This window comes from Cryptotermes secundus, unplaced genomic scaffold (assembly GCF_002891405.2).
Source record: "Cryptotermes secundus unplaced genomic scaffold, Csec_1.0 scaffold1651, whole genome shotgun sequence".
Classification (NCBI taxonomy): Eukaryota; Metazoa; Arthropoda; class Insecta; order Blattodea; family Kalotermitidae; genus Cryptotermes; species Cryptotermes secundus.
This window is the reverse complement of record NW_019743001.1, coordinates 870,836-891,006: the sequence shown is the minus strand read 5'-3', so window position 1 is coordinate 891,006 and position 20,171 is coordinate 870,836. Positions and strand designations below refer to the sequence as shown.

The window sequence follows — 20,171 nt, the reverse complement described above, 5'->3', positions numbered from 1 at the left end:
TGAAATAGCTCTATCCCAGAAAGTGTTTGGAATAGGACACATGTCCATATACACTTTTTTGCTTAGAGTGACCGATACTATGACCTCCCAGAATATTGACCTTTCCTCCTGGGACACCTGTCATGTATTGTTATTGTCATGTCCATGCATTTGTTATTGTTTAATATGTAATGTAAATGTAGTTTTTTGCAATATTACGTCATATTTCTTGGAAGCTTGATAAGGCAGCTAGAAGACAGTTTGTTATGTATTTCTTTCAGCTGGTTTGTGATGAAAAGATAAGGAATTGTGTTGTCAGATTCTACACGTTCTACAGTTAGAAATCATGATACTGGAAAAAAGTTCTTTATATTCAGTCTTGTTTGCAGTATTGGGCATGATAAAATGAGTATTCTTTAGTGTATGATTTAATAGAAATAAAAATATTACATTATTATTGCAAAAAATGTATGAAAAGTAACACTCAAGTCACAGGAACTTTTGATTATGCTGTGTGTTATATCAAACAGTATTTTAGTATTAACTATATAAGTACTTTCTGTTCATGGCTCATTTTGTCAGGTTTGTTGACATGCTAGATCAGATCAGATCATATCCATAATCTTAACTTTATCTAGTGCATATGTAAATTGAAACTAATACAGGAACAGTGTAAATATTAGGCAGATCTTTGCTGTATTTACAGCTCTGAGTGACTGCCTTATGTAGCTTAGTCATGAGTTATTCAAAGTACATCTGAAATGTAGTATTGCATTGAGGCCCTATAATCCATGGTATCCTGGATGAAGCAAAACTGTCAGTCTGTGCTAGAGTCAAAAGATTGAGAGTAAAGACATCACATAAATTATTTTAATCAGGTTATTCTGTTTTGCATGCTGTTCGCAATATAGTCAATAGCTGCAAGCAATCTTTATAAAGAACAAATTCTCAGAAGGTGAGACCAGTCTATAACTATCTGCCAAGTTAAAATTAGAATTTTAGCTTATAATAAGAATTGTGGCAAGTAGGATTAATGCACTGCTCTCTTGTTGTTTGGATGGTTATACTATAATGAATATTTGAAGATAGGAATGTCTACAGAGTCTCTTAACATTAGCATTTCATCTATTAGAAGAAGTATTGTTAATGCCAGGAACCTGTGACACTACATCAGACGAATTTTACATATTTCTAAAGTATTTCTAAAGTAATTGGAAAAGAGCAGCAGAATATGTATTATTTCAAAGAACTGTAGACATTAAAAATTACTAATAGACCTTGATGTAGTGATCAAAGTCAGAGAAGCAGTTCATTTGAAGAGAGAACTCTATTCATCCAACTGTTAAATATTCTGCTTTCTGTATCTGCTGTTTTTGTGTATGTCATAATTCGAGACCAGCATTTATGATCACACACACACAAGCAGACCACAGATAGGGTTATTTGAATTAATATTAGAATGCTCAGAATAAAAATATTAACATTTATGTAAAACATTACATATTTTTCTCATAAAATAGATGATTATTTATGTAGTGGCAGTAGATATCATACCACTCCTTAAAATTGGTCAAAAGAAAAAAGCTTTCAGGTTGGAAATTAAAAATATGCTTTCATCCGAAACAGTTTTAAATTGAAATGAATTGTCTTCAGAAATGTTTGCTTTATTGATACATCCATGCATATAGATGTATACTTATTTGTATGTTATAATCATTTGCATACTGAATTTTTCCAGTTTTCTTTAAGTTATGAAAAGGCTTTGTTATATCTGTGCATATCCATTGTATGAGTAACTAATTTGTGAAATCTTGTAGATAGTTGGGTTTAAATTCCAAGAGTTTTCACAGATTCTAAGGCACCAAAGACATATAGTGCAGATGCAGCCATTTGTAGCAAATTGATATTTTCTAAATTTAGAAGGATGTTGATAATTTAGTTGCACCCTATCAAGTACTCTTTTATGTCGTATGAAATTATGGCTAGTAATTGTGATTGAAAGGAACTCTGTGATGATGGAAATAGGTTACACAAAATTTGTTTTATGTGATGTGTAGTTAACAAACTTGAAGAAAGGAGAACCTATAAGATTGTATAGCTGTACTATCAGCAGTACATTTCTATACAATATAAATTAATATTAAGATTAAGAGCACAGAAAGCTTTGTATACCCTGAAATTCAGGACAGCTTTCTGCACTTGTTTAACTTGTACCACCACAACAACCTCTTGCTTTGTTTATAATAATACCATAGTTTATAAAGATGGCAGTCCAAACAACACAGTTTATCCACACAGAACCTATGGCTGCTTGGAGGGACAGCCCAGTGTTGATGAATGGTCCTCGCTCAAAGTCCCTTTCTTCATGTGGGCGGTTGTAATTTATATATTCTTTTCGTTGGAATGGTCTTGTAACAGGTTCCAAGTAGTCCATGAAGTCAAATATAGCTCCACATGATAACCGCCCATTAATAGTTGCTGCCATCTGACCAGTTATTTGACTGTCTTTGGAGAGAGCTCTTCTGTATTCTCCGCAAGTTTGGTAATATCCATGAGTTAGATAACTTGCACTAATTATCAGCAGAATACAAATACCTAATGACAGAATAATCAGTCCTGTCCAGCATATGCAGCCAGGGTTCTCAGGCACTCTCTTTGTATGTTTTGTCACTACAGCAATGTCCCCATTCCTGAAAATACAATTTTAAAACCTTTGTCTTAAGTCATTTCCATTGCAGTCAAGTGGACTGATGTCAGCTACGGCAGCAATAAATGGGACTGGAATGTATGCATCACTTGGTATTATAGTTTTGATATCTGCTGGAACAGAGTTACTTCTAGAGTACTTAGCAGTGCCATACTTCTTGAGACAATATTCCATATTTTAAATGTTTAGTGTGTGATACAAACAAACTCCGTGGTTTTAGTCTGCAAGTGAACTATACCGACCGAGCGACCGCTACTTGTCAGTGAAGTTAGTGTCATCTTTAGTGGATAAAGGGTGTTGTGTGGTCAGTGCAATGGATCCCCATGGCCGTTAACCTCGGTTTTCTAGACTGTAGCCACTATTTCCTTGAAATAGCTCCTCAGTTATCCTCACGATGCTGAGTGAACCCCATTGCAGGCCCACTACTTCTCAGAAAATTTGGTAGCACTGGGAATTGAACCCGGACCTCTGACCACTAGACCATGGAGGCTGTCTTAGTGTGTGATACTGATTTGAAAAATATTCATGCAGCATTTCTTGTGTAGTACTGATTTGGAAAATATTTTAACTTTGTCTAAATCAGTACCTAACTGCCACATTTGCTTAATGAATATAACATATTTACACCTATATTGGCAACAAATTTGTAGTATGAGGAGTGTTGATGGAAACTGCATGTTTAGGTGAATAGTGTTATTATGGTTTCATGTAGAAGATTTTTGCAGAGAACTTGAACAGCTGTACAATATGTCACACGTAAATGGGACCAGTACTTGCAATTTTACAGAAGAAATGGTTCCACAGAGTCATGATGGATTTTATCAGAAGTGAATATCTGCACTTTGCTGGGAATATCCAAAGTCAGCTATGCATTGATAGCTATATCTTGTAGATCTGATCAACAAGTGAATAGAAGGCCACATAGAAATCTTACTCTCCTTATTTTATGGAGGTCTGTGAAGATTGATTGAACACTACCAGGATGCATTGGCAATTGTCAGAGAATGTGAAAACACTGACTTATTTTTCCTCATAATGGCATGTAATCCAGGTACGTCACATACCCATCATAATCTTGAGTTTTTAAAATCAAAATGATGATGCTTATATCACTTATTACAAAGAAGCATATTTTTGGATGTGCCAAAGTGTATTTTTTGGTAATAGAATTCCCACACACATTCATCTACTGATAACATTGTGAAAATTAAGAATTTTTTTTAGATTGATGACAGTGATAATGTTTTGATATATAATGAGAATTGCTGGGAACACGTGCAGCTGGAGCTATGGCACATCGACAAACGCACATGCGCGTTCGAGATGCTCGAGTTTCAGTACTGTATATTTTGGCGCGTACTGTATATGAAATGATGAAACTGTACCTTCGTCTCATTCTTGCTGTAGTTCTAGTTTCCTCCTTGCTGAACATACAGACTCTGTAGCCATGGTATACAGCCGTAATTATGGCAATGATGAAAGCTGGCACTGAAGCAAGTGTTGCGAAGTAACAAACTGAAATGTCACCACCATTGAATGTACGGAATGTTTGTGTGCCATAGAGAATGCAACCACAGCGGGCACTCACACATGTATCAAGAATCTCTTCCCAATGACTCCATGGAACTGCACTGCAGATTATGGTGACTAATGACAGGCATGCTCCAACGCCATATAAGAAGGCAAGTTGTGTCTCACGTTCACGTAAACCCATAAGCTGTAAGAAAGCATGAAATTTTCTCAAAATTACAGTTTCAGATCCTTCATTTACAGTGGAAAGGACACTACAAGGCTTGAAATGCATCATTACGTTCCTACAGTGGAAATACTGGCACGAGTAGTTTAACGTCTGTCCTTGTTCTGACTATGGATTAGTTAATGTAGGTCAGTGCTGTCCAACGTTCTTATGTACTCGGGCACAATTCACTGATGCCTATGGAGGTGTGGGTGCCACCACAGACTACTACTACTACTACTACTACTACTACTACTACTACTACTACTACTACTAATAAACAATAATAATAATAATAATAATAAAATTTTTCGAAAATATTTAACAGTACTCAGACGTTCAAAAATGTCTCATCTTACAATTTGAATTAATATTAAAAATCGGCTCAATTATGTGGTTACGGAGGGCGCCAGAAAAATATACCACGGGCGCCTCGTTGGACAGGGCTGATGTAGGTATAAGAAACTGCAAAGAACATATTTCTGTCGAAGTTCCATGATACAGAAATAAAGTTAATTCCTTCATGCTACAGAATATGGGTAGTAAATAGGAATTTCACAGCTCTGAAAAATGTTACTAATGTGTTTAAAAATTCCTTACCTTTAATTATATGAATTACTGAGCACATGTGATAATACTGTTGACTTTATTGTATTTATATCTCTGAGTTGTGTTTTATTCACACACAAATTTGTCCTGATTGCTTCAGCAAAGCAATACCCTAGAAGCCCTGAGGTTGTTCTCATCAGTGAAGTGGCCCCACCTATTCAGTATGTTTTCATGTTATCTACAGAATAAACATATAGTTAAGATAAGATGTGGATGTGTGTGTGAAGTGACAAGGATGGAGTGAGAGAGTGCTTACATGTTGTGGAGTGACACATCAGTGTAGTTTCATATTGTTGTATGTATTATTGTGAATATAGATGGGTTTTGGGTTGATGATCGGGTTTAGTGGACACTTTGATACATAAAGTGCGTGACTATACATTTCACTCTTACACACAAACGCACTAGTGCCCACAGTCATGTCTTCACTAGCCTTTGCTTGATAGTGGCTTCCAACGACGGACGTTCCCCTTCATGAACTGTCTCCAGCCTCGGCTACCAGTTTCTCACAGCAGCAGCTCTCTACCTACCTCACATACTAACTACTATTGTGTAAGCCGACGTTTCGAAGGAACATATGGCCTCCATCTTCAGGGTATAAAACTCAGTGAGCAAGGAACCTTGAAGATCAATGCGATACATGCCTCCGAAACGTCGGTTTACACAATATTTACATGGCGCCACATCCCAGAAGACAGCATTCTTCTTAATGATGAAATTTGTTCAAATCATCTTAAATCAGAGTAAGAATGAGACAGTACCTGTATGCCAGAAACTTGCTATGGGTAACATGGCTATAGCACTCATTCAGGAACCCTGGATTCAAGTGGGCCAAATAAGGGGACTAACTAGTTTTAGGGAACAGTATTTTCATTGTACCTAATGGTAGCTGAAGATCCTGAATTTATATTGGTAATTACATTAATGCCTTTTTTTTTTTCGCTTAGTGGGGGGTGGAGTCCAACTGAGTCCACTCACCGTGGAGGCCACTGATTGGCCTATTGTAGCTTGCCCGGTGATTATGATGATGGAGAATTTGGTGGAATGAAGATTGGCGGGGGAAACCGAAGTACTCGGAGAAAACCCGCCCCAGCGCCACTTTGTCCACCACAAATCCCACTTGACCAGACCCGGGCCACCGCAGTGGGAACCCAGTGAGTAACCGCTTGAGCTATGGCGCAGTCAATGCCTCGCCTTTGTTTTAGCCTTATTCTACAGCTGTGACAGTGGCAAGGACAAGAGACACAAGTGGAGGGAGGAGCCAGAAGGAACTTACTGTCACATCAACATACCTTCCATGTGACACAGGTCATTTGATGTACACATCACATGAAGGAGCACTGACATCAGTCCAGGAGAATAAAGTTTAATGGAATATTTGATGAGCTTGAATGTGAATATTCTTAATTACAGTAGTGAACCTACCTTTGTGATTTGCAACAGGAAGGATGAACAATGTAGATAACCTAGTGAATGGCTGATGAGCCCTTTCTCTCAGATAACATACCTACACAAAAACATAAAGGTGGCATGGAAACCCTCTAACAAGAGAACTGGGAACTATCAGAGCTAAATGGGAACCAGTTGAGACATCGGACAGATTTCTTACAGGACACTTGTCTCTTGAAGGGACACCTATTCAAACTGAGACTAGTACAGTGCCATGATGTCATATGTGACTGTGAGGCGAAGATATCATCACTTGGGAATCCATTTCATGAAGCCACGTGACTATAAAAAGGCTCCATTAAATGAAGTGCTGCGTTTCATTTGAAGCCTTCTAGCATTCGCTAGTGGGCTAATGTGAGAAAGGCGATATACAGTAGACCATAGCAGTCACTGTGCAAGGGCTGTTTAATGCCCATCCATTTAATCTAAGCTGAACACTTAACACAGTGTGAACAATATTTTGTGTAACAGTTTTCAGATTGTCTTCAGTTATCAAAGACTTTGGTTTTATACTTCCTTTTAAATGAGCAATATTATCAGTTTCTGAAAGTAATTTGTTGGGGGTATGGATGTCTTGCTTTGGTGGTTATATGTTTGGGAATGTATCAACAAAAGCTTCAACTACCTGGAGAAGTCTTGTCTGCTATCATTTGCAGAAGGAAAACACGGTGCCTTTTCTTTCTGTTATTTACTTGATGGGTAGCACAGGAGTGGCCAACTTTAAGTGAGTACACAAAAAGTACCAACACACACACACATAAGAAAATTTCAGGAAATCCACTTACATGCAATTCTATATGTGGATTTGAAATAAATTTATGCAGACTTTAACAGCTATTTATTTCAACAAAAACATGGTTTAAAAAGTATTTACAGTGAAAATTGTGTGATAATTACCTTTCATTAACATTCTGAATAGGCATTTATACATGGAGCACTTGGCAGTTCAAATAATTATGATATTTGATTGAAACTATAAGGAATTGACTTTCAATTACAATTACTGCATGACTTTGTGTTAACATATTCCAACCAAAATATGTTTATTACTTCATACAAGTCTGAACAAGAACACCGAAAGGTGTGAAATGCTGTATAAGAATTCAAAATCTTTGAGGCTTCAACTGAACATTTGGTAAAGATTTTCACTCTATGATCAGAAGATGACCTTCAAGCAACAGCCCGAGGATAATTACTATATCTTTAATGTGATTATAAATTGGAAGTCTCATAGCATACTTTCTGTTCATTATTCTCATCAGTTGTATAAATCATGGTACAGTAAGACCCCTCCAAAATGAGATCTTGATTACATGGTAATTTGTCTTTATTGGAAAATTTCTGTGGCCCTGGGAATACAGCAAGATTATCAGTGTAAACTCTTCTAATAAAGGGGAACTACATCATGCAGAGAGAGATTAAAGGGAAGAATTTTAAGAGAAAGCAGTCTGCTTGAATGTTTGATATTTTCTCTTCATGTTATTCTGTTCTCTACTATTTTTCCTGCAATTCATCAGAGAAGAAACATTCCTATCAAAAACATGAACAACTGAAAATATATATAATTCAGTAACACTGCAGTGTACACATGAAGCATAAATTTCTGGTTTGTGGTCTTGATCATACATACAGTGCAAATTTTTTTATCTTTAAATACCTATACTAAATAGAAGCCTCTTTTAAAACAGAAAAATGTTCATGTCCCTTGGGGATCAGTTATAACCAGATTTTACTCTGTATATTCAAATTTATATATATAACAGGAACTGCTCTCTTTCCATCTGATGTGCAGTGTTAAATAAAAGATAATCTTACACCAAACACTGAGAATATTACATCATCAGTTTGTCATCAGATCATATTTCAGTAAACAGCATAAAATTTATCAATTAAAAGCCCCAGTTTGTGTCAATGCTATAATTCTGTATTTCAACAGTGCATTACAATTTTCAGTGCCACAATTTATTATATTAAATAATTTAAATACATCCAACATAGTTATATGGGTGATCAGGTTCCTCTCCAAACAGAAGAGTCTGTGGTATATTCATTATACACTGACAAAATGGACTGAATAACTGAACATGCTACTTATGAGTACTAAACTGAAATCGCAGAAGTGTTCCTATGGATTCTGCTTTTTCTGACAGCATTTTCCATTTCCCCTCTGACAACAACTTTTCTGGGTTAATTAAAATCCACAACAGTCTAAAAACCCCTCAGTGTTCTGAAGTAACATATTGACAACTTCACAAACACACAAATATCAGTTGAAGTTCTTTGCAAAGAGAGAAAAAAAAAAAACTACACAACTGAAGGCATGAAAAAACATCAAGCTATTTCTCTTATAAAGGTGCCTCCTCAAGTATGACATACATTACTGAAGTTTTGGCCCAAGATTAACACCAATTACAGACAAACTACAATATTTATAATTCATGAGTAATACATTCTGGGTTCAGGAATTGTACAATTTCACTTGCACTGTATCGTTTGTCTGAAAGCTGTCTTTTGCAAAGAGATAAAATTATGAAACAGGATTTACATCTGAAAATTACATAGGAACCCTCAAGTGTATTATGTCATGACTTCATTATGATCTAGCTGAATTAAAGCTTTATGTTCTGGTAAATGAATAAAAACTATTACTAATTTAACTTAAAAATTTCTATTTTGGGCTCTCTGCCAGTGTTTCAGAAAACTACTACACCCAGAAGAATAAGATGCAAGATTTCTTTGAAACAATGACAAGCCCATCACAATTCAGTTTCATAAAATCAAAATAAGTCTCAACAAATTGCCATGAAAGTCTCAAGACTCTAAAATGAGTGTCCTTGTTTCTTCTACTCCGTCTTCATTTAAATATGATGGGCATTGTTCAACAAATCTCAAATTCTAGTACTGTAATTATTTTGTTTATACTGCTAAAGTTGGCACTACCTTCGCTGACAAGTGGCGGTCGCTCGGTCGATATAGTTCGCTTGTGGACTACAGGCCACAAAGTTTGTTTGTTTTTTTTTGTTTAGACTGTTTGCATAATCTGCTGTCTGTTGAAAAGATGAATGCCAGAAAAGATCGTTTGCTGGTTTTGTTGAAGAGTTTCATGATGCTTGATATCGAGAGAGGTTATGCGGCAGCTTGGATGGATTTGGTTTCATTTATCTTTTCCATCTGTTTATGAAAAAGCAGAATGTCCTCCTTTTCAAGTGCCTTATTTAGATGTCGCTAATATTTACCCTATTATTTTAAGCCAAAGATGAAAATATCTAAATGCAGTACTCCTGAAATTGTAATTTGCAACAACTCATAACAGACGTTCTTCATTGCTTTAACCTCTCAGTCCAGTTTACTGCAATGCATAAAGACTCTGGAATCTTAGTGATTTCTGTCGTTAGGGTACATTTCCACTGGCATGTTTTTGCCGCTTATCTCTTAACTCCAAGGCTTTATAAATGAACAAAATTCAATTAAACAGCTTCAGTTAAAGGATAATTAATTCTGTCCAGTGACTGGATGGAATTAATTAACCTTTTATAATATTGTTATTGTCACGGACCAGGATGAAGCAGATCAAACTTCAGTTAATGTTATGTTATTGGGATGTTGACTTACAGGAAATGATGAAAGGAATCTATGGTGTATCAAAATTAAAGAATGTCATGTCAATCCTCACTTGTAGCCAAATATGTCTATAGAAATGGGAACTCAGTATGGAGACTTCACTGTCGTGGAAGCATGGGATTAACATGAATTAATTTTAAGGATATTCACATGGGTCCATTCATACTTTCCAGCAGTATTCAGGTCCATTTACTTATGCATCTCATGACTTACTCAAAGAACTACAAAATGTGAATGCAATGTATAACAGTCACTGAAAATGTACAAGTCTCAATGGAAAGCTGATATTTCAATCTTTGAAGAATAATATGTAATTTAAACTAAAGTTGAAGATTCCTTACGCTGGATTATATTCTTGCCGAAATCCCTGTAGCCTGTCTCTAGCTGTCCATAAACAGTATATGGAAGCAAGGCCTAGCCCAACTGCTCCACCAATCCCACATTTCTTCAGACCAGCTGTAAGAACATAGATCTATCGTTAAATTGCTTCCAAGTTGACTTCTGATAACCCTAGAAGCCATAACAAATTTCTTGTCCATTAAAAACACACGAAATCTCCCCTAACAGAACCAAAAGGCAGGGTTTGTTTGAAGGTCTCTCAATACAATTATTTTTCTCTGGAAACACAAATTCAGCTCAACTTAATACACGTGAAATAAATAAATATATAACTGGCACACTGCATTCTCCATACATGCTGGACACTGGGGAGTTCACTATACAAATTATATCAAAATAAGAAAGATGTCTATTGCATGCAGCCAACAAGAGGACTGGATATGGGACAAGTATCACTTACCATAGATTAATTTATTATGAAGTTTACAACAGTGGTTTGGATGTGACACATTCTTTGGGTTCCATAAAATCAGAGCATTTATTGATCAGCTGTGTAACCGCTGTATGCTCAAGAAACATCTTAAATGGAGCATTATTTCCATTGTTTTGAGCAGAACACTCACCTGTTGATTTGTACAGCAAGCCTGTGGCAGTGGCAGCTGTGAGCGTGTTTAGCTCATCATCGCTACCTCTCCCCCATGAGAGCAAAACTCCAAACCCACTGTACATCACTGCTAGCACGCCAAGGGTATTAGCAGTCGCCGACCCTTGTTTCATCACATAATTTAAAAGCCTATTGATAGAAAAGAAATTTAACATTATGCTCCATGGGTAGTAAGTACTTAAAGCATGGAATTGAATTATCAACTGCTTTTACTCCATTGTCAACACATTACAGTACCAGTTCGTAAGCTGACAGTTTTGTGTACGACGGAGGACCCAAGAATAACCGGAAACGACCTGTTGCGCATGCATGCTTTGTAGTTATGAGTTGTGCTGCTAGGTGGTGTTAGCTGGGGGTCTCCCGCGGCTGTTAGTGAGCTGGCGTCAGTCTGAGTTAAGTGGTTTGTCTGTGGTGCTCTNTGCAGTTTTCCCTAACAGAAAGCAAAATTTCACGCACACTCTTTGTTCCTTCTGGTCGGCCATCTCGCTAATCGCCAAAGGGTTGAAACAGGAACGCACACAACAGAGCACCACAGACAAACCACTTAACTCAGACTGACGCCAGCTCACTAACAGTCGCGGGAGACCCCCAGCTAACACCACCTAGCAGCACAACTCATAACTACAAAGCATGCGCACACAACAGGTCGGTTCTGGTTATTTTTGGGTCCCCCTTCGTATGCAATCGAGGAGGATGAGGTGGGCAGGGCATGTACATGAATGAGGGAGAAGACGAATGACGAATGCATATAGGATGTTGGTGGGAAAGTCAGAAGGAAAGAGACCACTGGGAAGACCAAGGCATAGGTGGGTGGACAATATTAAAATGGATCTTAGAGAGATGGGATGGTATGGACTGGATTGACCTGGCCCAGGATAGGGACCAGTGGAGGGCTCTTGTGAACATGGTAATGAACCTTAGGGTTCCATAAAATGCTGAGAAATTCTTGAGTAGCTGCAGATTTGGCTTCTCCACAAGAAGGGCTCAGCTCAGTAAGTAAGTAAGTAAATCAATATGTCAGTACAAGTAGGAATTATTCTTACAGTTTGCTTTTTATATAAAGCAAATGGTTTTTTTGGTAAAATAAAGAATGACCAGTTTCAAATGATTCTTTGTGGAAAGTGTTACAATTCTGAAAGGTGATAAATTTTCAAGGTATCACCAAACTGTTGTACCACAATTATGTCTTTCAAAAAATTTCAGTTCCAACACTGATTAACCTGACTGAGGAGTTTTGTAGGATTGCACTCTTAACTCTTTGAAGCTAGAAATTCTAAATAATACTAATAATTCAGTTACTTCACATGAAAAAAAAACAGGTGTCTCCATTACAAAGATCAACTTGTTAATACTTCTTAGGGAAATGGTTCCAGTTTATTGTAATGTTTTAAAATTACTGAACAGTGCCACCTACAGTGTAAAAAAATATGAACTTAGAAGAAAGCAGTATTACATAAATATATGGCTGAGATACATTATCTTACAGCAAAATGTATTTGCCACATTGCTCAAATATTGTAGTGTTTTAGACGGCTTAAACTGACTTGTCCAATTGTACCTGCGTAACAGTTTATGAATGTAAATAAATTATGAATTACACGTATTAACACATGCAGATCACAAACTGTAACTATCTTCACCCTTATGCACCAACCCTTCCTGCTAACTTACTGTGTTCGGCGTAACTTCCCAGTATGGCCAGCAAGGGTTGTGCTTCGAAGTCCATTATACAAACCACCTATACCACCAACAGCAGCGCCAGTCATACACGAGACACCAATCTGAGAAAAGGCAAGTTCAAAACGGCCCCTTTGTCGTGCTGCCCCTTCTGGGAAAATGAACTCTGGTTGACTTTGTGGCAAGTAGACAGGATCGAAGTTCAAATACGGAGAAAGTGGTGCCAAATTTTGTTGCGAGTGCACTAAACAATATATGTACACAACAAAATTACCATCATTGTCTCTGTACTTTCAATCACAATGCAATGCCAATACAAATAAAATATTGACCCAAGGCGCAAATTACGACACTGCGTAATGCGGGAGGACAATAGTCTTACCAGGAACATTCATGCCAGGATCCCGATTGGAATATGATGGGGCATATGTGTTTGATGACTCAGATGTCGATGACTCCATAACGATCACTCTATCTAATTTACAAAAATAACTTTCTTAACACAAACCACACGCAACTACACCATGCCTTACCCAACCCCCACCAATCATCAGTGCGGAGAGACCTCTGTGAACAAAATTGATAAGCATATACCACGTTACCAACATACAATTAACTTCCCTTCCAAACGCTGTACATATAAGTGTAGCTCCGGCGAGAGAAGGATTATGTCAATTGAAATATGCAATGACATTGTCGGAAATCTAATCCGCGACCTTCTGGCTTGTAGCATAATGCTTAATCAACAACACTACCGCGTGCCCCTGTCTTCAGGGTGGAATATGAAAGCAACACCTTCTTCCGAAACATCGGCAGACTTCTATCAGATGACACGGTGTCACATCTCCGAAGGCAGCTGGCTGTGAGAATGTCACACCTCACACACAACGCTCACAACGCTCACAACTTACGCATGTTTCCAGAAATATTCAAGTTATTCTTAAGTTGGTATTCCTGCCCGCTACAGTTTAGAGCGTTTAGAGGTTAGAAGGTTTAGAACATAGAACGTTTAGAAGTTTAGAAGAGGGTGACATTTGTTGACAGTGGTGAAGAGCATAGAAAGCGGTCGGTAGATTTCGAGAGGTGTAGGTTTGCTGGTGTATAGTAAACGCCGATGTTTGATGGAGTTGTGGTGAAATGTGTTGTGCTGTTGTAAGTTTCAATTTGGTAAAATGGAAAATTCAAACGAAGACGTGTATTATGCTGATATTGCCAATCTGAGGGAAGTGTTGGCTGCACCACTGTCTTCTGATGATGACGATGAGAAAACTTTAGATAACGCAACCAATGGCAGTGATGAAAATACAAATATTTTACCACAGTCGTTTATAGATCTGGACGACGTTTTGTTAGATGAAAGAGCATCGACTCCGAGAATGTGTAGAACCTTTGGTTCTGCATGTTACGATGTGCTTTTTATTATAGAAAAACAGCTTTTGACGATGCTTGAGAAGTGCCAGACGAAGATTAAAGATCTTCAGGACCATATTGATTCCATCAAGAGTCAAAATGAGAAGTCGTTAATGACTCGTAGTAGTTGGTATTACATGTTCGGTATTCCATATTTCAAAGACTGGCGTTATTTTCCTTGTCCACCAAATGAGGATTATTTGAAGAAAACTGCCAACATGGAGTTGAGTATAATAGACCTCCCAGTACTTAAAGTGTGGAAAGAGAGAGAGAAATTAAATCTGATGGCAGCTGTGAGGACACAGGAAATAGCTAAGCAACTTAAAGAAGCTGAAATCAGAAAACAGCCATTTGTAATGACAGAAGATGGTTTGGATGGTCCATCAGAGATTCAAGTATTAGGAAATTGCCAACCTCTTTTAGAGACTAAGAGTCTTCCAGAGCTTGTGGGATGCAGTAAGTCAGAATATGATTGGATGAAGATATCGGCAGTTGATTTAGAAGGGATGCACAGTGCTGATGAATGTCGTGCAATGTGGTTCAATTATCTTCATCCTGGGATAAGGAAGGCCAAGTGGACAAAAGATGAAGATGATATGTTGAAAGAACTAGTCGTTAAGTATAAAAATCAAAATTGGGATGGAATAGCACAGGAGCTTGGCACTCAACGTTCTGCATATCAGTGCATGTTTCAGTATCAGACGAGACTTAATGATTCGTTGAGGAGGAACAAGTGGACGAAAGAAGAGGATGATTACCTTAAAGAAGTAGTGGAAAGGTGTCGGTTTGGTTCATACATTCCTTGGGGAAAAGTGACTTACTTCATGACTGGACGTAGTAAAACCCAGGTGTTTAATCACTGGTCCTATTCACTGAACCCTTCACTCAAAAAAGGACGTTTCACAAAAGAAGAGGATATTTTGTTGGTGGCAGCTGTACGAAGGCATGGCACTGATTTTTCTCGTGTGGCACGGTTTCTGCCTGGTCGTACTTCAACACAGATTCGTTATAGGTACAATTCAGTTTTGGCACATGAAGGTAACGGTGAACCATGGACACCAAAAGAAGATGAATTGCTGATGACTTTAGTTACAGAACTTGGAGAAGGTAAGTGGAGTGAAATTAGTCAGCATTTTAAGAATCGGAGTAGAACTCAAGTCAGACATCGCTACACTACTCTTCAGAACTGGCAACGGAAAGTCCCTGCAGACATGAGAGAAATACCCCCTGCACCTACACGGCGACATAATATTGAAAGTAACAGAGAAGAAAAGATATGGAACAAAGTGCAAGCAATTCTTGGTAATGTTGAAATGGGGGTAGAAATGGATGAACAAAACTTGATGAAGTTGAAAGAAAAGATGAATCTAAAAGGGAGAAAGCACCGAGGACGCAAGTTGGGACAAAAGAAGGTGCTCAGTGTAATTAGCAAGAGGTACTATAGTTTCTTCAGATGTGTATATCCGAAGACTGGTGGAAGAAAGAAGCTTCGTTACGAGGAACATTTCGTTAAGACTAGTGGACAGGTGATCTACAACATGCTTCAGTATTTTCAGGCACACCTTGATATCCCCAAGGATGATTCTGCAATAGATGGAGACCATCTGCTTGAAGAAACAGACAGATTTATTCTCCGTTATCTCAGGGACAGGAAAGAACACTTAAATGCAAGTGAGATATTTGAACAAGAAGGAAATAGTACTGATCTGTGCAATGACATTTTGCCAACTGTAGACACTGCTGCAGCTGATGTTCTGAATGGTGCTGCTTCACTTCGCGAAACAACCCTTACATCTCAGGTTCCAAATACAGCCGCTGCACTTCCTGAAATAGAACTTGCTGCCAGTCAAGCCCAGAATTTAGGCTTTTCTACTATGCTTCCTGAAAATTGTCCGTTACGTCCATCACGCACCACTTCCAAAATACCTTATCTGTGTCCTCCCAATCATACCACTTTGGTTGGATTCCGTACTTTTCTTCTAAGCCGTCGGAATATTGCACTAAATGCAGATGACATAGACAGAGTAATAAAATCGGAAGTCAGTGACACAACAAATTCGGATATCAGTTCAGTATCATGTTCAGAGCGTATCACTCCTGCAGAGGCGGCAGCTTTGTGGAAGGAACGGTTGGCTTCATTGTTTGTGTGGCCTGCAATAATGTCCAACACAGTTCCAAAAGTCAAGGAGTGTTTGTTTCAAAGCGATGATCCACCAGTTGCAAGCACCAGTCATGGAATCACTGATGGAGGGGACATTGAGAGTGTTTCAAGCAGTAACTGTGGTGTGAGGGCCACAAAGACACGGATATGTAGGAAAATTTCCAGGAAAAAGAAGTGGAGGAGGAAGAAGAAGGAGAAGGATGCTGCTTTGTCACCACCAAAAAAGAAAAGGAAGTATGAAAGAACTGGAAAATACAAGAAACCTCCCCAGTGTGTTGTGCAGAAGAGGATTACGAGGCATTCGTCTGCTTCTGCAAGTGGCCCACTGGAATCGGAAGACATAAAGTAGAAGTGTAATGTCATATGCTTGGAAACTGTTGCAGGCTTTGGATGATGTTACAATTTTTGTTTTGTATTTCTTTTTGTTAGGTTAAATGTTTTTGATCAATATAGTGACTAAATTTTCGGTGTTACCTATGAAAATATCATTGGCAATTTAATAATCTATTAAGCACTAGTCTTCAGAGATTGTGTTATACAAAAGAATAAAAACTCATGAAATTTATGTTGCATTTACAATAAAAATAAATAAGTAAATCGTGATGACTGGAGGTATGATATCTCTGATATTCCAAGGCAATTTCAGATGTGTTTCACCTTAAGAAAGTTTTATGTTTACTAGTAATTGATTTGATAGTGTGAACAGTCAAGAAAACATTTGTAAGATTTGAGGTTTTCACGGCAGTGACTTTGAAGAAAGGAGTCTTCTGGGATGTAGCACCGTGTAGATATTATGTTTACTGATGTTTCGGAGGAACGTATCAGCTCCATCTTCATGGTAGAAGAAAAAAGAAGAAAATCCATGAGCGAGGAACGATTCTGTTAGCACCTGATCATGCTGGTTCCTTGCTCGTGGATTTTCTTCTTTTTTCTTCTACCCTGAAGATGGAGGCGCTACGTTCTTCCGAAACGTCGGTTAACATAATATCTACATGGCGCCATGTCCCAGAATACTGCTTTCTTCAAGAAAACATTTGTTGAATTTGAGGTTCTCACAGTGGTGGTTATGAAGCATGTTATTTTCTGGGGTGTAACTTTGTATCTTGTATGAAGAAAGTTGTCTTCTGGGTTTAGGCACCGTGTATTCTTCGTTTTGGTGCCTAAACCCAGAAGACAAATTTCTTCATTGTCATCGCCGTGAAAACCTCAAAACTTACATTGTATCTTGTATCTTTATTTTAATTTCTATAGATCCTTACTGGCTACCAAAGCCATTGGATATTGAACATGTCACAATTTACATACAGTAGTTCAGGGAACAGAAACTAGTCTTCTTACAGCCACATTCATAAAAGGAACCATAATTATACAATTCAGTAATTTAACAAATATGTACAGTTCTTCAACTAGACATTAATACCTAATTAAACTCATACAAATATCATTTGAAAGTCTTTTATACAACATACCATATAAACAGCATTACAAAAAGATTAGTTCATCTCATATTTAAAATACTCGTCCAACGTATAGAATGAATGGGAATACAAGACATTTTTCAAAGCCAATTTAAATTTTTTTTTGTATTATGGGACAGATCTTATATTGGAACAGGTAAGCTGTTAAACACCTTAATCCCAGCATAATAAGTTCCCTTCTGAAAAACTGACAGATGAGATGACTGATGATGCAAATCAGATTTGGTCCTAATAGTAATATTTTGTACCTCAGAATTTACTTTAAAATGGCGTCTTTTATTAATCACATACAGTGATAGTGAATATATGTACTGAGATTTTAGTGGTAGTATTTTGAGTTCTCTAAAATATTTTCTGCATAAATCTCTATCCCTAATCCCAATAATAATTCTAATAGCTTTTTTTTTTGTAGTCTAAAAATTATGTTACTATAATGAGAATTTCCCAAAAATATTAGTCCATAAGTCATAATCGAGTGGAAATATGAATAATATAACATCTTTTATGATTCCTGGGACAAGAAAGGCTTAATTGTTGTAATTGCGTATCAAGCAAAACTTAGTTTGGTGACTGTGTCTATATGAATCTTCCAAGAGGAAGTATTGCCCAATGTTAATCCAAGAAATTTTGTATTACAAATATCAACTATTTTCTTGTTCCTGTGCCTTAAATTTAAATCAAGTAAAGACTAGTGTTAATTACAAATTGAGTCTTATTGACATTTAGTGACAGTAGGTTAATAGTAAACCATCTATTTATATCTTGGAAAAAAAAAAGCAATGGACCAAATATTGATCCTTGTGGGGCCCCATGCCTTATCACTCCCCAGTTAAAGCAAGAATCAAGCTGTAAGCTGTTAGAAGGTCACCAGCATTTTTGGGGAGTATACTTCTCCAATTTCCAATTACTGTGCTTTTCTTAAACGCAGCCTTATTTGGGGCCAACACTTGTTAATTTTTTCCTTGCTCCTGTTCTCACTGGGCTCCTTTATAGGGCTGTATCTCAACCAGGCTTTCTATGTGCAGCTTGCTCTGTTTACTCTTCAACCCTGAAGATGGAGGCAGTATGTTCCTGAGAAACTTCTGTTTTACTGCCATCACATCCCAAAATACTGTGCTATTCAAGACAATTGCCATTGATCTCATGGATCTTAGCACTTTAAGGGATAAAGAGATCTTCAGTGTTACCAGATTTACTGTTTGCTCTGTTGGGTTCTGCAGAGTACACATGAAATCTTGGCAGATCAAAAAATTATTAACTCAGGAAGTGTGATACATTTGACAATACGAAGGGGGACCCAAAAATTACCAGAAACGACCTGTTGCGTGCGCATGCTTTGTAGTTACGAGTTGTGCTGCTAGGTGGTGTTAGCTGGGGGTCTCCTGCGACTGTTAGTGAGCAGGCGTCAGTCTGAGTTAAGTGGTTTGCCTGTGGTGCTCTGTTGTGTGCGTTCCTGTTTCAACCCTTTGGCGATTAGTGAGATGGCCGACCAGAAGGAACAAAGAGTGTGCGTGAAATTTTGCTTTCTGTTAGGGAAAACTGCACTTCACTCTTCAAGTCGCGGCAAACATTCACGCGGTTTTCTCTTTGGTCATCTCCGAGCAAGCGAGGAACAAATTTTGCAGACACCCGTCTCATGTGCAAACCTTCGGTTAAAATTCGCTGGACTGTGCTCCATGAGATGTTCGTTTCCTCAGAAAGTTGGTCAATGGTCTTTCGACGATCTTCATCAATTGCACGTTTGATTTTGGCAATGTTTTCGTCATTTCTTCCTGTCGAAGGACGCCCGGGGCGTGGCATGTCTTCTGTTGACATGTTGCCAGATTTGAAACGGGAAAACCACTCGTAGACCTGTGATTTCCCCAAAGCATCATCATTAAAGGCTTGCCGAAGCATCCCAACAGTCTCGGCTGCAGTTTTCCCTAACAGAAAGCAAAATTTCACGCACACTCTTTGTTCCTTCTGGTCGGCCATCTCACTAATCGCCAAAGGGTTGAAACAGGAACGCACACAACAGAGCACCACAGACAAACCACTTAACTCAGACTGACGCCAGCTCACTAACAGTCGCGGGAGACCCCCAGCTAACACCACCTAGCAGCACAACTCGTAACTACAAAGCATGCGCGCGCAACAGGTCGTTTCCGGTTATTTTTGGGTCCCCCCTCGTACACTGAATGAAGTAGTGTAGGAGTTTATTGTTTATTGTTATTAAATAACTCCACAAATCCTGTACAGGGGCTTTAGCACCCATAGGATATAGAGCTAGTCAAACTTATACAATCTCATACAAAACATAAAAAGATACATGGTGTAACATTAAATCAAGCCATATCATAACA

At 38.0% G+C, this 20,171-nt stretch overlaps 3 protein-coding genes across 6 annotated transcripts in view; 2 read left to right on the top strand and 1 right to left on the bottom strand.

Annotated features, from left to right (window-relative positions):
• Positions 1 to 4,269, top strand: part of LOC111873683 — a 58,244-nt gene extending 53,975 nt beyond the window's left edge. The window contains exon 18 of the mRNA XM_033755157.1: positions 4,249 to 4,269. The gene's annotated coding sequence lies outside the window, so the exon portion shown is untranslated. The remainder of the gene's footprint in view (positions 1 to 4,248) is intronic.
• On the bottom strand, positions 46 to 13,520 carry LOC111873680 (mitochondrial import inner membrane translocase subunit Tim23). 4 transcript variants are annotated; one of them, XM_023868598.2, is made up of 5 exons: positions 13,163 to 13,520; positions 12,775 to 13,024; positions 11,063 to 11,232; positions 10,442 to 10,556; positions 4,273 to 4,403 (listed from the first exon to the last, which is right to left on the bottom strand). In XM_023868598.2, the coding sequence occupies exons 1-5, from the start codon at positions 13,239 to 13,241 to the stop codon at positions 4,334 to 4,336; spliced, it is 684 nt and encodes a 227-aa protein (XP_023724366.1). In that variant the 5' UTR covers positions 13,242 to 13,520; the 3' UTR covers positions 4,273 to 4,333. The 4 variants fall into 4 exon arrangements, with proteins under 4 accessions (XP_033611049.1, XP_023724365.1, XP_023724366.1 ...); XM_023868599.2 differs by lacking the exon at positions 4,273 to 4,403 and adding an exon at positions 7,299 to 9,650 and having other exon boundaries at positions 13,163 to 13,517; XM_033755158.1 differs by lacking the exons at positions 11,063 to 11,232; positions 12,775 to 13,024; positions 13,163 to 13,520 and adding an exon at positions 46 to 2,669 and having other exon boundaries at positions 4,072 to 4,403; positions 10,442 to 10,517.
• A 63-nt stretch (positions 13,521 to 13,583) lies between these two features.
• Positions 13,584 to 16,954, top strand: LOC111873678. The gene has a single exon (XM_023868596.2). The coding sequence runs from the start codon at positions 13,953 to 13,955 to the stop codon at positions 16,698 to 16,700; it is 2,748 nt and encodes a 915-aa protein (XP_023724364.1). The 5' UTR covers positions 13,584 to 13,952; the 3' UTR covers positions 16,701 to 16,954.
• Positions 16,955 to 20,171: the final 3,217 nt, after the last annotated feature.